The sequence below is a fragment of the Pelodiscus sinensis genome, chromosome 18, assembly GCF_049634645.1.
Source record: "Pelodiscus sinensis isolate JC-2024 chromosome 18, ASM4963464v1, whole genome shotgun sequence".
Classification (NCBI taxonomy): Eukaryota; Metazoa; Chordata; order Testudines; family Trionychidae; genus Pelodiscus; species Pelodiscus sinensis.
In genome coordinates this window covers 8,745,722-8,762,237 of record NC_134728.1, presented here as the reverse complement: position 1 = coordinate 8,762,237, position 16,516 = coordinate 8,745,722, and the positions used below count along the sequence as shown (strand labels likewise).

Here is a 16,516-nt window from a genome sequence, read left to right as displayed (position 1 = left end):
TACCACTTCGAAGGCTGCCCCATGTGCCAGCGTTACGCTGGGCTGTCTTAACGGATATGCGACAACTCAGAGCCCTGGGAAACAAGGCGATTGGGCTTCCTGAGCACTTATGGAAACATCTTCCCTTTCAGCTCCCCACAACTGAATGTCATGCTGAGGTTTGCTCTGAACCAATACACCACCCCGAGACACAGAGGGGAGGGCAAAAGGGGCAGTTTGCCCCATGCCGCCTGTTTGAGAGGGCTCCCAAAATGAAAGAGGGGAGGCCAGGTCTAATTTGTGTGAGACTCATGGCAACCTGGCACCTGGAGTTGTAGTGTCACTCAGGTTTGGCACTGGCTATCAAGAGAGTGGGCAGCAACATGCCCTCCCCAGCCAGGACCAGAGTCCACTGTCACTGCCATTCGCCTCATCCTGCTGAGCCTCAGGTGACCTACTAGGCCGAGAGCCTGGAGGTAAGAGCAGGGTCAAAGGCTGGGGATGCTGCCCTCAACAGTGCTGTAGACTAGGGAGTGGTGGGGTCCAGAGTGCCTCCCCCCCCCCCCCCCCGCCTGGACCCAGGGCAGTTTCCCCATCCCCACAGGGAATGCTGTGCCCCATACACCTGGGCTTTCTCTGACCTTCCATCCCCTCTCCTTCCTCTTCAACTCTTTCATATCCATGGTAACGTTTTGGAAAGGGGGTGGGGTGTGTCTCAGGTTCAGATTGTGCCCTAGGCACCTCAAAACCCCGTGGCAGTCCTGACACCATCTCAAAACAAAACTCAGCGGCTCAGTCGGCTATGCAAAATTTCATAGGCAGCCATGGCCTTGGTGTGAATTCAGTGCAAACCAGTTACGGGCCCGTGTCCTCACAAAGTTCTGGGACAAATGTGGCGACTCTGCAAAGATTTCAGTTTAGCCATACAAAGCCCCAATGCAGGGAGGTTTTGGTACAAACTTTGGCACAGCTCTAGCTCGGTGAGTCAAGCCATTTCCAGGCCTAGAAACCTCTGCAGTCATGTGAGAGATGCCAGGTACAATAGTGAGCATTCTTGTTAAACCGAGGAAACGTTTTGGCTTCCAAAGCAAACATGTTTCTCCACTGATCTCTTTGTGATCATTTCTACGGGCTTTAAACCCTTAAGGAATGAGCTGATTTGTGTATGTTGGCTAACCTGACATGGTACTTGGGTTTCACCAAAGCGCTGTGCTAGGTCACTACTTGTAGCAAACATCCTCCCCACCTAACCCCTCCCGATTCTCTTTCTCGCAGTTCACTTTCCCATGTGAAATGTGATCCATTTCCTGCAGATCCACTCTAATGACTCAGAATTCTGCCTTTGCCCAAGGTCCCGATGGCTTTGCCAAGGGGTGTTAGATCTCGAGAGGTGACTCAGTGTGGGAACGGAGGTAAAGCTGGTGCTTTTAAAAACCAAGAGTTAAATCCTGCCCCCGTTGGATTGGCAAAACGCCCATCTCCCATCAGTGGGGCCAGGATGTCACCCCAGGTAATTAGTACGTTAGCAGCGGTCCGCTGTGTGCATGCTGGGCATGTAACGAGTGCCAGGTGGTCCTCAGGGGTTGAGGATACACTTGCAGTCGGTGGTAGGGGTTCACTCTCCTGTTCATTAGTAGGGCAACCACTGTTCAGCCAGAGAACCAGACAAAGGGGACCCAGGCTCAGGAAATTCCCTGAACTTTGTATGAACCCCATCCCCATTCCATCCCCTGCATCACCAGGTGGAAAGCATTGATCCTGACTGGTTCCAACGATACTGCAGACGAACACTTTGTAAAGGCCTCCATCGTATGCAGGCGGACAGATGACAAGGGAAGAAACAGGAAGCTCATACGAGGAAGTTGGACTAAAACCAATGGTGCAAACTGTACAGGGATCTCCGCTTCCTTGGACAGGAGGTTCTCATCCTGGGTTGGCTCAACTGTGTGCCAATTTCTTAGGGGAGCCGTCGGGCAGCCCAACACCATCCAGTGAATTAAACCCGGAACAGAGCTTACTCTAGACTTCGGAGCCTCTTCAGTTCTTCCTTCAGGTTTTTATTTTCCTCCTTCAGCCTGTTCATTTCATTACCTGCGGAGAGAGGTGGTGAGTGAGGCAGGTTAGCGATTGGACGTGAACTCAGCTGGGCAAGATGCTGGGAGAGGAAAGCCTCTCTTCCTAAAAAAAGGAAGTTCACGCAGTTTTTCGAAAAAGGGTTTTTTCCAAAAAAACTGTGTCCACCCTACTTTCATTTTCGGAAAAACCCACTTTTGAAAAAGTGATTGGAAGAAGATATGCAAATTAGAGAAAAATTTGCATATCTCCTTTTGAAAAAAACCCGTAGTCTAGACACACCCTTAAGGTAAGCCAACTCTAGCTATGTATTCTACGCACCTGGAGTTGTGTACCTTAAGTCGACTTTCCAGGTCTAGGGTCGACATGGCCTAAGTCGAATGCTCCAGTCTCCCTCCACCATTAGAAATGTGCACAATGAGCATTCCAGACCCATGTGGCAAAGGCAGGAATTTCTACCATCCCTTAAATACTGAAGCCATGTCTATATTTACTGGCGGATCCACGCTCCAGAGGTTGATCTTCTGACGTTAGAATCAGTGGGTCTAGCAAGGATCCACTAAATCAAATGCTGAGGGCTCCCCTATCGGTGCTGGTACTCCTACTCCTTGCGAGGAGTAAGGGAAGTCAATGGGAGCATTTCTCCCCTTGACCTCCCGCTGTGGGGACGGCGCCAGAGTTCAAACTAACAAAGCTGGAGTTGCGTGTCTTAATTTGAACTTCTCCCATAGACCTGGCAGGAAGGATACTATCTATTGACTTTGTTTCTTATCTGCTTCGTTTTAACTACCCAATCTTCATATACTTACTGATTCTCTCTAGCTCTCTGTCTCCCACACCCTTTCTTTTTTTTCCCTCCCCTTCCCCTCTCCTATTTATTTTGGGTGTGCACGTCCTAAAATCATAACTCTGGTCATCTGAAGAAGTGGGCTGTGCCCACGAAAGCTTATGATACTATCTACATGTTTTGTTAGTCTATAAAGTGCTACCAGACCATTTGTTGTTTTCTTCTGTAAGGATATGTCTACACTTGCTCCCTAGTTCAGACTTGGGATGCAAATGGAGCATACAAAAATTGCTAATATTTAAATCCCACGCTTAGTTAGCATATTCGTGGCCGGCCGCCATTTTGGATTCAGGGTATTGCGAAATAAGTTGCCCCATGTAGACGCGTTATTCCAAGAGAAAACCCTTCTCTTGGAATAACTGTTATTCCTCGTGCAATGAAGTTTAACAGATATTCCGAGAGAAGAGTTTTCTCTCGGAATAACGCATCTACACAGGGCAACTTATTTCGCAATACCATGAATCCAAAATGATGGCTGGCCGTGAATATGCTAATTAAGCATGAGATTTAAATATTAACAATTTTGGTATGCTCCATTTGTATCTCTAGTCCGAACTAGGGAGCAAGTGTAGACATACCCTAACAGACTAACTCGGCTATCCCCTGAAGTTCCTGGCTGTAGTTGACCTGGCTGTTCATTGCCTTCTATCTCCCCCTGCTGGAGCATTACAAGATACATGGACTAAAATGCCTCTGTCTGCCTACATATACACATTATCTATGGTGATGTCACAGCTGGGAGTTGTAACTCTTGAAGGCAGCATGCCCTCTGGAAATGGCCCTAGAGCATCTGTCTGTGGGTCTGGCTCTACAGTCTCTCTCCTGCTAGCATCCTCTTCTGGAAATGATCCTTCCAGGAATGGGCAGGAAGACAGCAGTAACTAGGAAGCTCAGGCTGATCCCCTCTTAGTAAACAGACAGCATCTCCTCTCCATCATAGTCCCTGCTTCACCCTCACCGTGATGGCACCCCTTGCTGTCACGTACACTGGAAGTCGAAGCATGTGCTTGCTGTGCAATGTGGATATGAAAGTATGTTAAGTATGACAAGGATTCCTCTGGGCAGGTCTTTGGGATGAGACCATGAAACGGAAGTCTGCTTTGTCTACCAGGACGTTAAAATCCAGATTTCCAAAAGAGTCTCAAGTCCCTTTCCTTCTCCCAAAGAATTCTGGGATCTTTAGGGTGAAAAGTGTGTGCTTCTTCATGATTGCTACAAGCCAAGTGGCAATGATGGACCAGGAGAGAGAAAGCTACAGTACAAAGGAGATATATGACACCAGTGTCTGGCTGTTACACCTGTGTGAAAGTGACACTTGAGGTACAGGAGCAAGGAAGATCAACACATAGGCTACGTCTACACTGGCATCCCTTCCGGAAAAGGGATGCTAATGTAGCACGTTGGAATAGGCAAATCTGCGGGGGATTTAAATATCCCCCGCGGCATTTGCATTTACATGGCTGCCGCTTTTTTCCGGCTTGGGGAAAAGCCGGAGAAAAGCGCCAGTCTAGACGTTATTCTCCGGAAAATAAAGCCTTTTCCGGAGGATTTCTTATTCCTACTTGAAAGTGGTATATACATATGGAGTAGGAATAAGAAAGTAGGAAATAAGTAAAGTAGGAATAAGAAATCCTCCGGAAAAGGCTTTATTTTCCGGAGAATAACGTCTAGACTGGCGCTTTTCTCCGGCTTTTCCCCAAGCCGGAAAAAAGCGGCAACCATGTAAATGCAAATGCCGCGGGGGATATTTAAATCCCCCGCGGATTTGCCTATTCCAACGTGCTACATTAGCATCCCTTTTCTGGAAGGGATGCCAGTTTAGACACAGCCATAATGAGGGAATAAACACACAGTTGCTGACACTTTTCTCTTCCTTCAAAAGGCAAAGCAAAACAAAATACCACATTCCCCACGGATCATCAGAGACAAGGTGGAAATTACTTTGGGCTTGTGTGGTGCTTGTGTATTGCCAAAGGCTCAGCAGAAGATTGATCCTACATGTTGCTTGATTTCCCTTTATCACTGCAGAGCTGCTGTAAATGTCCTGTGTTGTCCAAAGTGTGGCTTCTACCTTGCCAAGTGGATCTTTAAGTGTCCGATGTTCCTCGGCCCATATGTATATACCACAGCAAAATTGACGTCTCTTTGGGTGTGTCTAAACTACATGGCTCCATCAATGGAGCCATGTAGATTAGGCTGATCGGCAAAGGGAAATGAAGCCGTGATTTAAATAATCGTGGCTTCATTTAAATTTAAATGGCTGCTGCGCTGAGCCGACAAACAGCTGATCAGCTGTTTGTCGGCTCAGTGCACTAGTCTGGACACTCCCGCGCCGACCTGAAAGCCCTTTATCGACCTCCCTGTTATGCCTCGTAGGATGAGGTTTACCGGGGAGGTTGAGAAAGGGCTTTCATGTCGGCACGTCGCGTCCAGACTGCCCCGATCTGCCGACAAACAGCTGATCAGCAGAGCGGGGCAGCCATTTAAATTTAAATGAAGCCGCGATTATTTAAATCGCGGCTTCATTTCCCTTTGCCGAACAAACAAATCTACATGGCTCCGTTGACGGAGCCATGTAGTTTAAACGTACCCTTTGATACAATCTCTGGTGTTTATAAGAAATGTTGATTTTCCTAGGCCTAGCTATTCAGATTTTTACCCCTGACATGTGGTCATTGACCCTGCAGGATTGCACAAGCAATTGTTCCCACATGATCTGCAGACATTTAAGGTACATGCAAAATGCCAGCAGGACAGAACGGAAGGTCTGTTTAGAATCTGTACTTACTGAGGATGAAGATGTGCTGAAGACTCTGGAAGTGGGAGTTTTCATACTCATTTTGCTTCTTTTTGGCGAGCTCTTGAGCAACCATGCATCTGTCACAGAGACCTGCTCGCAACCTTAACGAAAAACCAGAGAGCCAAGAAGCGAAGTTACCCTTTTGTGGTTATATGAGCAAATGAAACAACCCCCACCTGCATCAGGAGGCAGATCTACAGTCCCATGAAAGGGCGAAATCTGGCACTCGTGGCAGTGATATGCTGGGCAAAAATCCACATGTCTAGTTTAGTGAGCCACTCTACATAGTGTGTAGAGCAGTGGTGGGCCACAACCGGCCTGCAAGCCAGATGACATGCACCAGGATTAGCCTCTGGTGGGCCGCAGCCACTGTCTTTACCTGTGCCTCTGCAGGTATGGGCGTTTACAGCTCCTGCTGGCTGCAGATCACTGTTCCCGGCCAAAGGGAGCTGTGGGAAGTGGTGTCCTGGTCCACGCTACTTCCCGCAGCTCCCATTGACTGTGAAGGGTGATCTGCAGCCAACGGGAGCTGCAAGCACTTGTACCTGAGGAGGCACAGGTGAAGACAGGGACTGTGGCCCACCAGAGGAGCTACAGGTAAATAAAGTGGCAGAGGCTCGCCCAGGCAAACCACCTCTGTCTTATTGCCCACCCAGGTGTACAGATACCCAATTCTTCCCTATAGCAATCACACGGAGACATGAGTTTTCAAAGCCGATAGTAAGGCAAGTGAAAGAAGTTTCAATACACTCCATGGACCAGATTAAGTCTCTGTTACACATACTCATAGAAACATAGGGCTGGAAGGGACTTCAAAATATCATCTAATCCAGAGCTGTCCCTAGAAGTTTTGTGCCCTATGACACCCCCTGTGTGGGGAGGTCGAGCTGAAGGCTGTGGGAGGGTGGGGGGCAGGAGACCTGGGCAGGGAGGCAGCAGGGTCGGGGCCCACTCCACACGCGTGGGTGGGAAGCAGGGTGACCACTCCACTCCCTCGGCTCCTAGCTGTGTCACTCGGGGGAGGAGGCTTGAGGGAAGCGGTGGGACCGCCCCTACACTCACCCGCAGTGGGAAGCAAAGCAATGCAATTGGAAGTTGGTGGAGCAGAGCGGGCCAGGGTGAATGTGAGGGAGGGCTACCCCACCAAACCCCTGCTACCAGGCCATGTCACTGAGGGAGAGGGCTTGGAGGAAGAGGTGGCGTGGGGGCAGCGAGTGGGTGGAGCAGGGGCAGGAAGAGGTGGGACAGGGCAGAGTAGGGATGGAGCAGTGGAGTGATCTTTGCCCCCCACCCCAGGGATGGCCCTTCTGTGTGCTGTCCATGGGAAATAGGGCCGGCACCAACGTTGGTGTCACCTAATAGGCAGCACACAGCTGCCTAAAGCACCACAAAATTGGGGGGCAATTTGGTGCTGCAAATTTTGTGGTGCTCTGTGCATCTGTATATTGGTAGGGACAGCCTCTGTAGTTTATCCTCCTGTGCTGAGGCAGGACCAGGTAAACCTAGACCATCCCTGACAGGGGATTGTTCAACCTGTAAATCACCATGAATGGGGATTCCACAACCTCCCTTAGTAGACTATTCCAGCGTTTAGCTACCTTAGAGTTAGAACATCTAACCCTAGATCTCCACTGCTGTCAATTAAACTCATAAGAAAAGTCCTACTAGGTCAGACCAAAGGTCCATCTAGCCCAGTATCCTGTCTTTCAACAGCAGCCAGTGCTAGGTGCCCCAGAATAGGAAATCATCACGCAATCCATTCTCTGCCACTCAGTCTCAGCTCCTGGGAGTCAGTGATTTAAAGACTCATAAGAACAGCTGTACTGAGTCAGACCAAAGGTCCATCTAGCCCAGTAGCCTGTCTGCCGACAGTGGCCAGTGCCAGGTGCCCCGGAGGGGGTGGACTGAAGACAATGATCAAGCAATTTGTCTCGTGCCATCCATCTCCAGCCTCTGACAAACAGAGGCCAAGGACACCATTTTATCCCCTGGCTAATAGCCTTTTATGGACCTAACCTCCTTGAAATTATCTAGCTTCTCTTTAAACTCTATTATAGTCCTAGCCTTCACAGCCTCCTCTGGCAAGGAGTTCCACAGGTTGAATACACGCTGTGTGAAGAAGAAATTTCTTTTATTAGTTTTAAACCTGCTACCCATTAACTTCATTTGATGTTCTCTAGTTCTTCTATTATGGGAACTAATAAATAACTTTTCTTTATCGGCCCTCTCCACACCACTCATGATTTTATATACCTCTATCATATCCCCCCTCAGTCTCCTCTTTTCCAAACTGAAAAGTCCCAGTTGCTTTAGCCTCTCCTCATATGGGACCTGTTCCAAACCCCTGATCATTTTTGTTGCCCTTTTCTGAACCCTTTCCAAGGCCAAAATATCTTTTTGGAGGTGAGGAGACCACATCTGTACACAGTACTCAAGATGTGGGCGAACCATAGTTTTATACAGGGGCAGTAAGATGTTCTGGGTCTTATTTTCTATCCCTTTCTTAATAATTCCTAACATTCTATTTGCCTTTTTGACCACCGCTGCACACTGTGTGGATGTTTTCAGAGAACTATCCACAATAACTCCAAGATCTCTTTACTGATTTGTCATAGCCAAATTAGCCCCCATCATATTATATGGATAGTTGGGGTTATTTTCTCCAACGTGCATTACTTTACATTTATCCACATTAAACTTCATTTGCCATTTTGTTGCCCAATCACTTAGTTTTGTGATATCTTTTTGAAGTTCTTCACAGTCTGCTTCTGTCTTGACTTTCTTGAACAGGTTAGTATCATCCGCAAACTTTACTACCTCACTGCTTGCCTCTTTCTCTAGATCATTTATGAATAAGTTGAATAGGATTGGTCCTAGGACTGACCCTTGGGGGACACCACTAGTTACCCCTCTCCAATCTGAAAATTTACCATTTATTTACCTACCCTTTGTTTCCTGTCTTTTAACCAGTTCTCAATCCATGAAAGGACCTTCCCTCTTATCCCATGACAATGTAATTTACACAAGAGCCTTTGGTGAGGGACTTTGTCAAAGGTTTTCTGAAAATCCAAGTATACTATATCTACTGGATCCCCCTCTCCGCATGTTTGTTAACCCCTTCAAAGAACTCGAAGGGTATGTCTACACTACCACCCTAGTTCGAACTAGGGTAGTAATGTAGTCAACCGGAGTTGCAAATGAAGCCCGGGATTTGAATTTCCCGGGCTTCATTTGCATATTGCCGGGCGCCGCCATTTTTAAATGTCAGCTAGTTCAGATTCCGTGCCCCGCGGCTACACATGGCACGAACTAGGTAGTTCGGACTAGGCTTCCTATTCTGAACTACCATTACTCCTCGTTCCACATGGAGCTCGGAGTAACGGTAGTTCGGAATAGGAAGCCTAGTCCGAACTACCTAGTTAGTGCCGCGTGTAGCCGCACGCCTATTAAACCGGCTGCCTATTAATTATTTTGGATGTCCACATAAAACATAAACCAGGAAGTGATAAATAACACTCCCTTATTCAGTTCCCACTCCATTCATCATTTCACAGACCTCTATCAAATCCTTAGTCACCTCTTTTCTTATCTGAAGACTCCTAGGCTATGTCTACACTCGCAGCTTCTTGCGCAAGAACATCTTGCACAAGTGTTCTTGTGCAAGAACTCTTGCTCAAGGAAACGTCCACACTGCCATGTGCGAGCTGTGCTTTTGCTGATGCTCTCTTGCGCAAGAAAGCTCTGATAGCCATAGGGCTTTCTTGCACAAGAAATCCCTGCTGAGCGTCCACACTGCCCTCTTGCGCAAGAGCTCCTGCGCAAGAGGGCTTACACCTGTCAAAAAAGAGCATAGCTCTTGCGCAAGGAACCACCTCTTACCACGCCGTACTGTAAATTTACTTGCGCAAGAGCAGGCGGGCAGTGTGGACGCTCTGCAGATTCTTGCGCAAGAACGGCCGTACTTGCTCAAGAAGCCGCGAGTGTAGACATAGCCTTAGTTTTTCTAATCTCTCTTCCTTCAGAAATTGTGCCGGGCCCCATTCCTTTTTGTTGCTCTTCTCTGTGGTATTTCCAGTTCTAATTTTTGAGAGAGGCAACCAGAGTGGTGTGCAGTAGTCAAAGCGTTGCCATGCCATGGATTTGTTAGCTACCTTCCGGTGATCTGGTGCAGCAATAGGTCACATACCAGAGTTAGTTCTGCAATTTCACATTTGAGTTCCTTCAGAACCCTTGGGTGAATACCCTGGGGTCCCGGTGACGTATTACTTCTTGTCATTGGCAGCAGGTAGAATACAACCTCTGGCATTGCTCTGGCTGCCGAACTCCCAGCTGTGGGGCTTTGGGGAGAAGTTTTGGATTTATCGTGATGCTCTATACACGTTTCAGAGAGGTTGGGGAGGCAATATGTGATACTGCCTCCTCAGTCGCTCTGGAACCTGCAGCAAATGCTTCTTCTAGGGAAGAGACATGCAGGGACACAAGTTTTTCTCCGGGTGGCTTGAGGTCTGGGGTGAGGAGGCGTGGCTACAGCTGGTCCAGAACTCCAGGCAGGGGAGCTCAGGGCTTTAGCCAGCCTGGGGCTCCTCCAGCTGAAGGGGTCTTGGGTCTCCTTGGGGTGGGGGAGCTTCAGAGCTCTGGCCATGAGGCATGTGTGTTTTGGGGCTCCAGCTGGCTCAGGGCTTCTTCAGCTGAAAGGGGGGGTGTCTTGTGGCTCCGGGGGGAAGGAGGTCTCAGGGGTCCTGCAATAGGGTGGGGTGGGGCATGTTTCAGTGTCCAGCTACCTCGAGTCTCCTCTGGCCAAGGGAGGTTCTTGGGATTGTGTCTGACTTAAGGCACCTCCAGCCAAAGGAGAGTCTTGTGGTTCCAGGGGAAAAGGATCTCCGGGCCCCAGCCATCTGAGGGCTCCTCTGGCCAAGGGAGGATCTTGGGGCTCTGGCTGGCTCAGGGCTCCTGGGGCCAATGAGGGGAGCCCCAGGGCTCCTTTGAGTATGTGTGTGGGTGTCTTGGGACTCTGGCCAGCTTGGGGCTCCCTCAGTGAAGGTGGGGAGTCTCAGGGCTCTGAACAGCTCAGGGCTCCTTTGGCTGAGGAGGTCGTCGAGACTCCACTTGCAGAGGGGTCAGAAGGGACAGAGCCGGGTCTAGCCTCCCCAGAAGGGGGCTCCACCCGTTACTCATGCTTATTGTCCTACCTTCAGCAGACATGGAAAATAATTGATCCCCGTTGCTGTAACCTATTTGAAGGTTCCCTTCAGTCAAGACTAAATATACCCAGTTTCCCTTTAGGTCAGGTTTCCTAAACCTTTTATCATTTCTTTTGCTTGCCTCTGGACTCTCCAATTCATCATGTGTGACACCCAAAGCTGGACAGCGGAGTCCAGCTAAGATAAGGTCTCGCCAACGCCAAGAAGAATGGGACAATTACCTCCTGTGCATTCCACATGGTATGTCTGTCAATCACAACCCTGCAAATGGAGGTACTGCAGTTACACTGGTGTAACTGAGAGCAGAGTCTGGCCCCATGGGTTCGCAATTTGCTAGCACTAGTTAGTGCTATCTTCCACTCCTTGCAATGGTGTTACAAAGAAGTTTTGTGTAGGCATGTACATTATTGGGCACAAAACAGCACTAGGTCAAACACACAAACACACACACTTCTTACCTGTTTTCTAACACTTTTACATTTTCTTTAAGAACCTTCTGCTGCTCCCTTAGCTGGTGGTTTTTAGCAAATAGCTCTTCCATTCTCTGGGCATCGCTGATCCAGGGGACAGAATGGGACAAAACAAGAAGGTTATTTGATTTACCCCAAACATCTGCTGCTTTGTTCCCAGTAGCAGGATTCATCCACTAGCCCAGCCATGCCACGCCCACTATTATTATTACTCATCTATGATTGCTCTGTGGAGCAGTAAGTGCATTGGACAGATGGGGATATAAACAGATTCAGTACTGGCACCAGAGCAATTTAGTGCAAGGGTAACAATTCCCATGGGAGAAACAGGATGGGACACAAAAGGACACAGCCTGCTCTGAGCTCAAAAATTGGTGAACCAGAGGTGCACTGGTGAACGACTCTGTTAACAACAGGGGATGGAACCTGACTTAGGGCCCAGGGATAAATGATGAAAACTTCAACAGGATACAGATTTTGGGTACCACTGCTTGGTTTGTCATTTCCATGTAGTTAGGACTGGAAGGAACAAATTTTTACTGGAAATTGCTGATATATGTTAAATTCACTGTACACACAAACCAATGAAAAAAATATTTCCATTGGTAATAATCAGAATGCACAGGTAGGCACAGTAAGAAACATGCTGCTTGAGAATTTATTATAATTTAATGTAAGGTATATTTTGTATATTTTGACACATGATATTGACAATTTGTCTTTTTGGAATATTGTCTACTGTGCTTAAATAATTATTGCCTGGCACCCTCATGCATAATTTCCTGACATGGTGAAGGTTTAAATGGATACAAATCAGGAAAAAATGCTTAAAACCAGAATTCTGCACAACTGTAAAATTTAAATTGATACAAATAAAGAATGCTTAAAAATAAACATAGATAGTATCCATCAAACTTATATAAAATAAAACACTGCCAAGCCTATATATATTGTATTGCAACAACAACAACCTCCCCAAACCTATGCATACACCTTAAGATTGCAAAATGACAATTACGCTGCAGGGGGCGTTGCATTAGTCTGTAAGTTTTCAAACAACAAGTAGTCCTGTGGCACCTTAGGCTGTGTCAAGACTACATGGCTCCATCGATGGAGCCATGTAGATTAGACAGATAGGCAAAGGCAAATGAAGCCGTGATTTAAATGATCGCGGCTTCATTTAAATTTACATGGCTGCCGCGCTGAGCCGACAAACAGCTGATCAGCTGTTTGTCCGCTCAGCCCGCTAGTCTGGACGCTCCTCTGCCGACATCAAAGCCCTTTGTCGGCAGCCCCGTTATTCCTCGTGGGATGAGGTTTACCGGGGCTGCCGACAAAGGGCTTTGATGTCGGCAGAGGAGCGTCCAGACTAGCGCACTGAGCCGACAAACAGCTGATCAGCTGTTTGTCGGCTCAGCGCAGCAGCCATGTAAATTTAAATGAAGCAGCAATCATTTAAATCGCGGCTTCATTTGTCTTTGCCAAAAAAACAAATCTACATGGTTCCGTCGACGGAGCCATGTAGTTTAGATGTACCCTTAGAGACTAACAAAAGGGTCTCATGAGATGAAGTTCATTTTACTCTCAAAAGCTCATAATCCTTGTGACAGGGCATCTGCCCCGCACTGGCCTAGCAGGGGTTAAATCCAGCCCTGGGGAAGAGCTGGGGCTATGGCGCAAGCAGCTGTTGCATGTATCAGCCAATTAGGACCCAGCTGAGGGCTGTATAAATGGGGGCTCTTGGAGTGGAGGGGGGACACTCTTGCTCCCGCTGTGGAGCAGGAGGGACCTGGTTGCCAGGGAAGCTAGAGGCTTCCTGAGACAGAGTACAACGCGGGAGCTCTGGCTTGACCTCACTCTCAGGCTGCAGGGCCTGAGGCAAGGCCTGAGGATACTAGGGCTGCAGGGAGGCAGCAGATCCACAACCCTTGCCAATGATGAATGGCTACTTCAGACTGTGGTTTGCCCCTGAGGCAGCAGCTAGATGACAACTAGCAGTCGGTCACTGAGTCAAGGTGGGTGCGTCTAGACTGGCAAGATTTTGGGCAAAAGCAGGTGCTTTTGCGCAAAATCTTGTCAGCTGTCTACACTGACCACTTGAATTTGCGCAAGAGCACTGACTTTGTAATGTACAAAATCAGTGCTTCTTGTGCAAATACTTTCATGCTCCCACTCGGGAAAAAGCCCTCTTGCTCAAGACTACTGGCTAAAATGGCGATCGGGGCTTTCTTGCACAAAATCGTGTCTAGACTGGCCACGGATGCTTTTGCGCAAAAACATCCGTGCCAATTTAGACGCGCTTTTGCGGAAAGAGCAGTATCCAGAGGGGAGGGGTGCTGCATTGTGGGAGGGACACGGGTCCTAATGTAAAGTGGCAGAACCACTAATAACAAGGAACAGCAGGTGAGACATCAGCACTGGAGTACCCTCTTCTGGGTGAACAGAGCTATTCCCGGAGTGACCAACAGATGGCGCTGGGGCGGTGAGTTAAACCACGTTACAATCCTATGTATTTTTGATAGTCTCGGAGGGCAGGTCTACTAGGAAATCATTTTGAATGAATCACATTCGACTTAATAACCCCTGATTTTACAAAATTGAAGCAGCATGTGCCCACTATGGGGAAATCTTGAAATTAGTCCGAAGCAGGCTTCGTTAATCTGGACATGCTACCTCAATTTAGAGCCCCAGGAAGCACCGGGGAGTAATTACTTCGAATGACTCTGGGGAATAGTTATTTCAAAATAGCAGCACCAGAGTGTCCACACTAACACTGTTTCAAAATAACTATTTCGAAATTAGCATTATTCCCCGAGGAAAGCAGGAGTACAGATTTCGAAATAACCAGCCCGTTATATTGAAATAATGGGCTTGGTAGTGTGGATGCTCTGCTTATAAATTTGACCTAAGGGGGGCTATTTTGAAATAACACCTTAGTGTAGCCCAGGCTAAGTCGCCACAGGACAACTTGTTTTGGTAGTAAAAGGTTCGAAAATGTCAAAATGGTAGGGTGGGAGAAGAATCTCTCTGGCTTAATCTGATTGAATGTGTTGCAAAGAGTTTTTAAACTCTCACGCCATGCCAGTGTAATAGCTCAGAAGTTCTTCATGTGCCTCACTGCATCTTGATCAGTTCTGAATTGACAACTTGGTAAGTTGAACTGCCCTTGCTAGGAAAAACTGAAAAAACAACAAATAGTCTGGTAGCACCTTAAAGACTAACAAAACATGTAGATAGTATCATGAGCTTTCGTGGGTACGACCCCCTTGCTAGGTGAGTGATTCAGGGCACTGCTGATTGCGTTGAGGATTATATTAAAAGAAGTCTGGGTATGTCTACACTAGCCCCCTAGTTCGAACTAGGGAGGCTAATGTAGGCATTCAAACTTGCAAATGAAGCCCAGGATTTAAATATCGAGGGCTTTATTTGCATGTTCCCATCCAGTTGCCATTTTTAAATGCCACTAGTCCGGACTAACTGCCCGCGGCTACACGTGGCAGTTAAACGGTAATTCGAACTAAGTCCGGAGTTCGAATTACCTGCTACTCCTCCTGGAATGAGGTGTAGCAGGTAATTTGAACTAAGGACTTAGTTTGACTTGCCGTTTAACTGCCGCATGTAGCCGGCATTTAAAATTGGCGACCAGATGGGAGCATGCAAATAAAGCCCAGGATATTTAAATCTTGGGCTTCATTTGCAAGTTCGAATGCCTACATTAGCCTCCCTAGTTCGAACTGGGGGCTAGTGTAGACATACCCACAGTGAGTTTGCTACCGGACTTGCCCTCTTGTTCCAGTTTGTGGGTTTTAAACAAATATTAAGGGTGCCTACAGCCTAGGGTAGATGTCTCCAATGTTATGAGTAAATAGTGCAGCCTTTCCTCATCCCTCCAACAGAGCTTTACAACCACAGCTTAGAGTACAGAACAAAACTCGCTTTACTCACCGACACTTCTCGGTTGTCAGCTCTGTTAGCTTTGTTTGCAGTCCTGGAATAATTAATGAAGGCTCAGGAGATGGGTATTTATTGCAAATTATGTGACAGTTCAGAAACAGAATGTACTCCAATAACTTTTAGCAGAGCACAGCAACTTAAAAGGAAACCGTTAGTTTTAAAATCTCATTTCTGAAAAACAAGGTTCCCTGCCAACTTAGTTAGTTTATTATAATGGAAATAATTTTAAAAAAATGTCTGCTCCTTTATACCATTTACTATATTTGCATTCCCCTTTGCTAGGACAATGAAAGCAGTCTAGTCAGTTTTACTTTTGTTTCTAGCTAGTTATAAAACTTGTCATAAGAGCTGTGCAAAATATTTTCAATGCAGAGTAAATTTCCCCTCCTCCTCCCCCGGACCCCTCTGCATTTTTCAGGTCACTGAATTCTGGATTGAATTTGGCAAATAGTATTGCCTAAAAATTGATTCCAAAGAAAAAAAAGTTTAGATTTTTCATTTTGAATTAATGCTTCCTTTAGAAATGTAGCTATATTAATGTATTAAAACAAAACAGGATGATAAACACTCCAAAATGAAACCAAATGAAAGCCTGAAAAATAATTTTTCTTTCTCCCCTCCCCCCTTTTTTGTTTCATTTGGGTGCTTTTCATCTGAAATTAATTTTTGTTTGGCTCTTGAACCAAAAACATCCAATGGCTTTCTTAGCTCTAGTTCTCACATTAGCAAAATTCTACACTCTTAGGCTTCAAACCATGTTGGCGATATTTGTAGCCCAAGTAGAATTCTTTTTCTTGATTGATTTAAAGATAATTTTTTAGGCAATATCTAAATTTGGAGTCTGAGTTGCTCAGAGTAGTCTTTAAAACAGTGGTTCTTAGCTAGGTGTATGTATAACGCTGAAAAGACACGGATCTTGGAGGAGGCACATGAACTTATGTAGATATTTGCCTAGTTTTTTACAACAGGCTATATAAAAAGCACTAGCAAAATCAGTACAAACTATAATTTCATACAATGAATTGTTTACACCGCTCTATACACTACAAACTGGAATCTAAGTAGTATATTTATATTCAAATTGATTTATTTTATAATTATATAGTAAAATGAGAAAGTAAGCAATTTTCAGTAGTAGTATGTTGTGACGCTTCTGCATTTTTATATCTGATTTTATAAGCCAACCAGTTTT

At 46.6% G+C, this 16,516-nt stretch overlaps 1 protein-coding gene across 4 annotated transcripts in view; it reads right to left on the bottom strand.

The window, feature by feature from the left end:
- RBBP8NL (RBBP8 N-terminal like) overlaps positions 1-16,516 on the bottom strand; it is a 65,357-nt gene that overhangs the window by 23,207 nt on the left and 25,634 nt on the right. For all 4 annotated transcript variants that reach the window (XM_006126203.4, XM_025186164.2, XM_014575086.3 and 1 more), the window contains 4 exons: positions 15,316-15,358; positions 11,359-11,454; positions 5,688-5,800; positions 1,998-2,070 (listed from right to left, as the gene is read on the bottom strand). In XM_006126203.4, the coding sequence (XP_006126265.3) occupies positions 1,998-2,070; positions 5,688-5,800; positions 11,359-11,454; positions 15,316-15,358 (325 nt within the window). The remainder of the gene's footprint in view (positions 1-1,997; positions 2,071-5,687; positions 5,801-11,358; positions 11,455-15,315; positions 15,359-16,516) is intronic.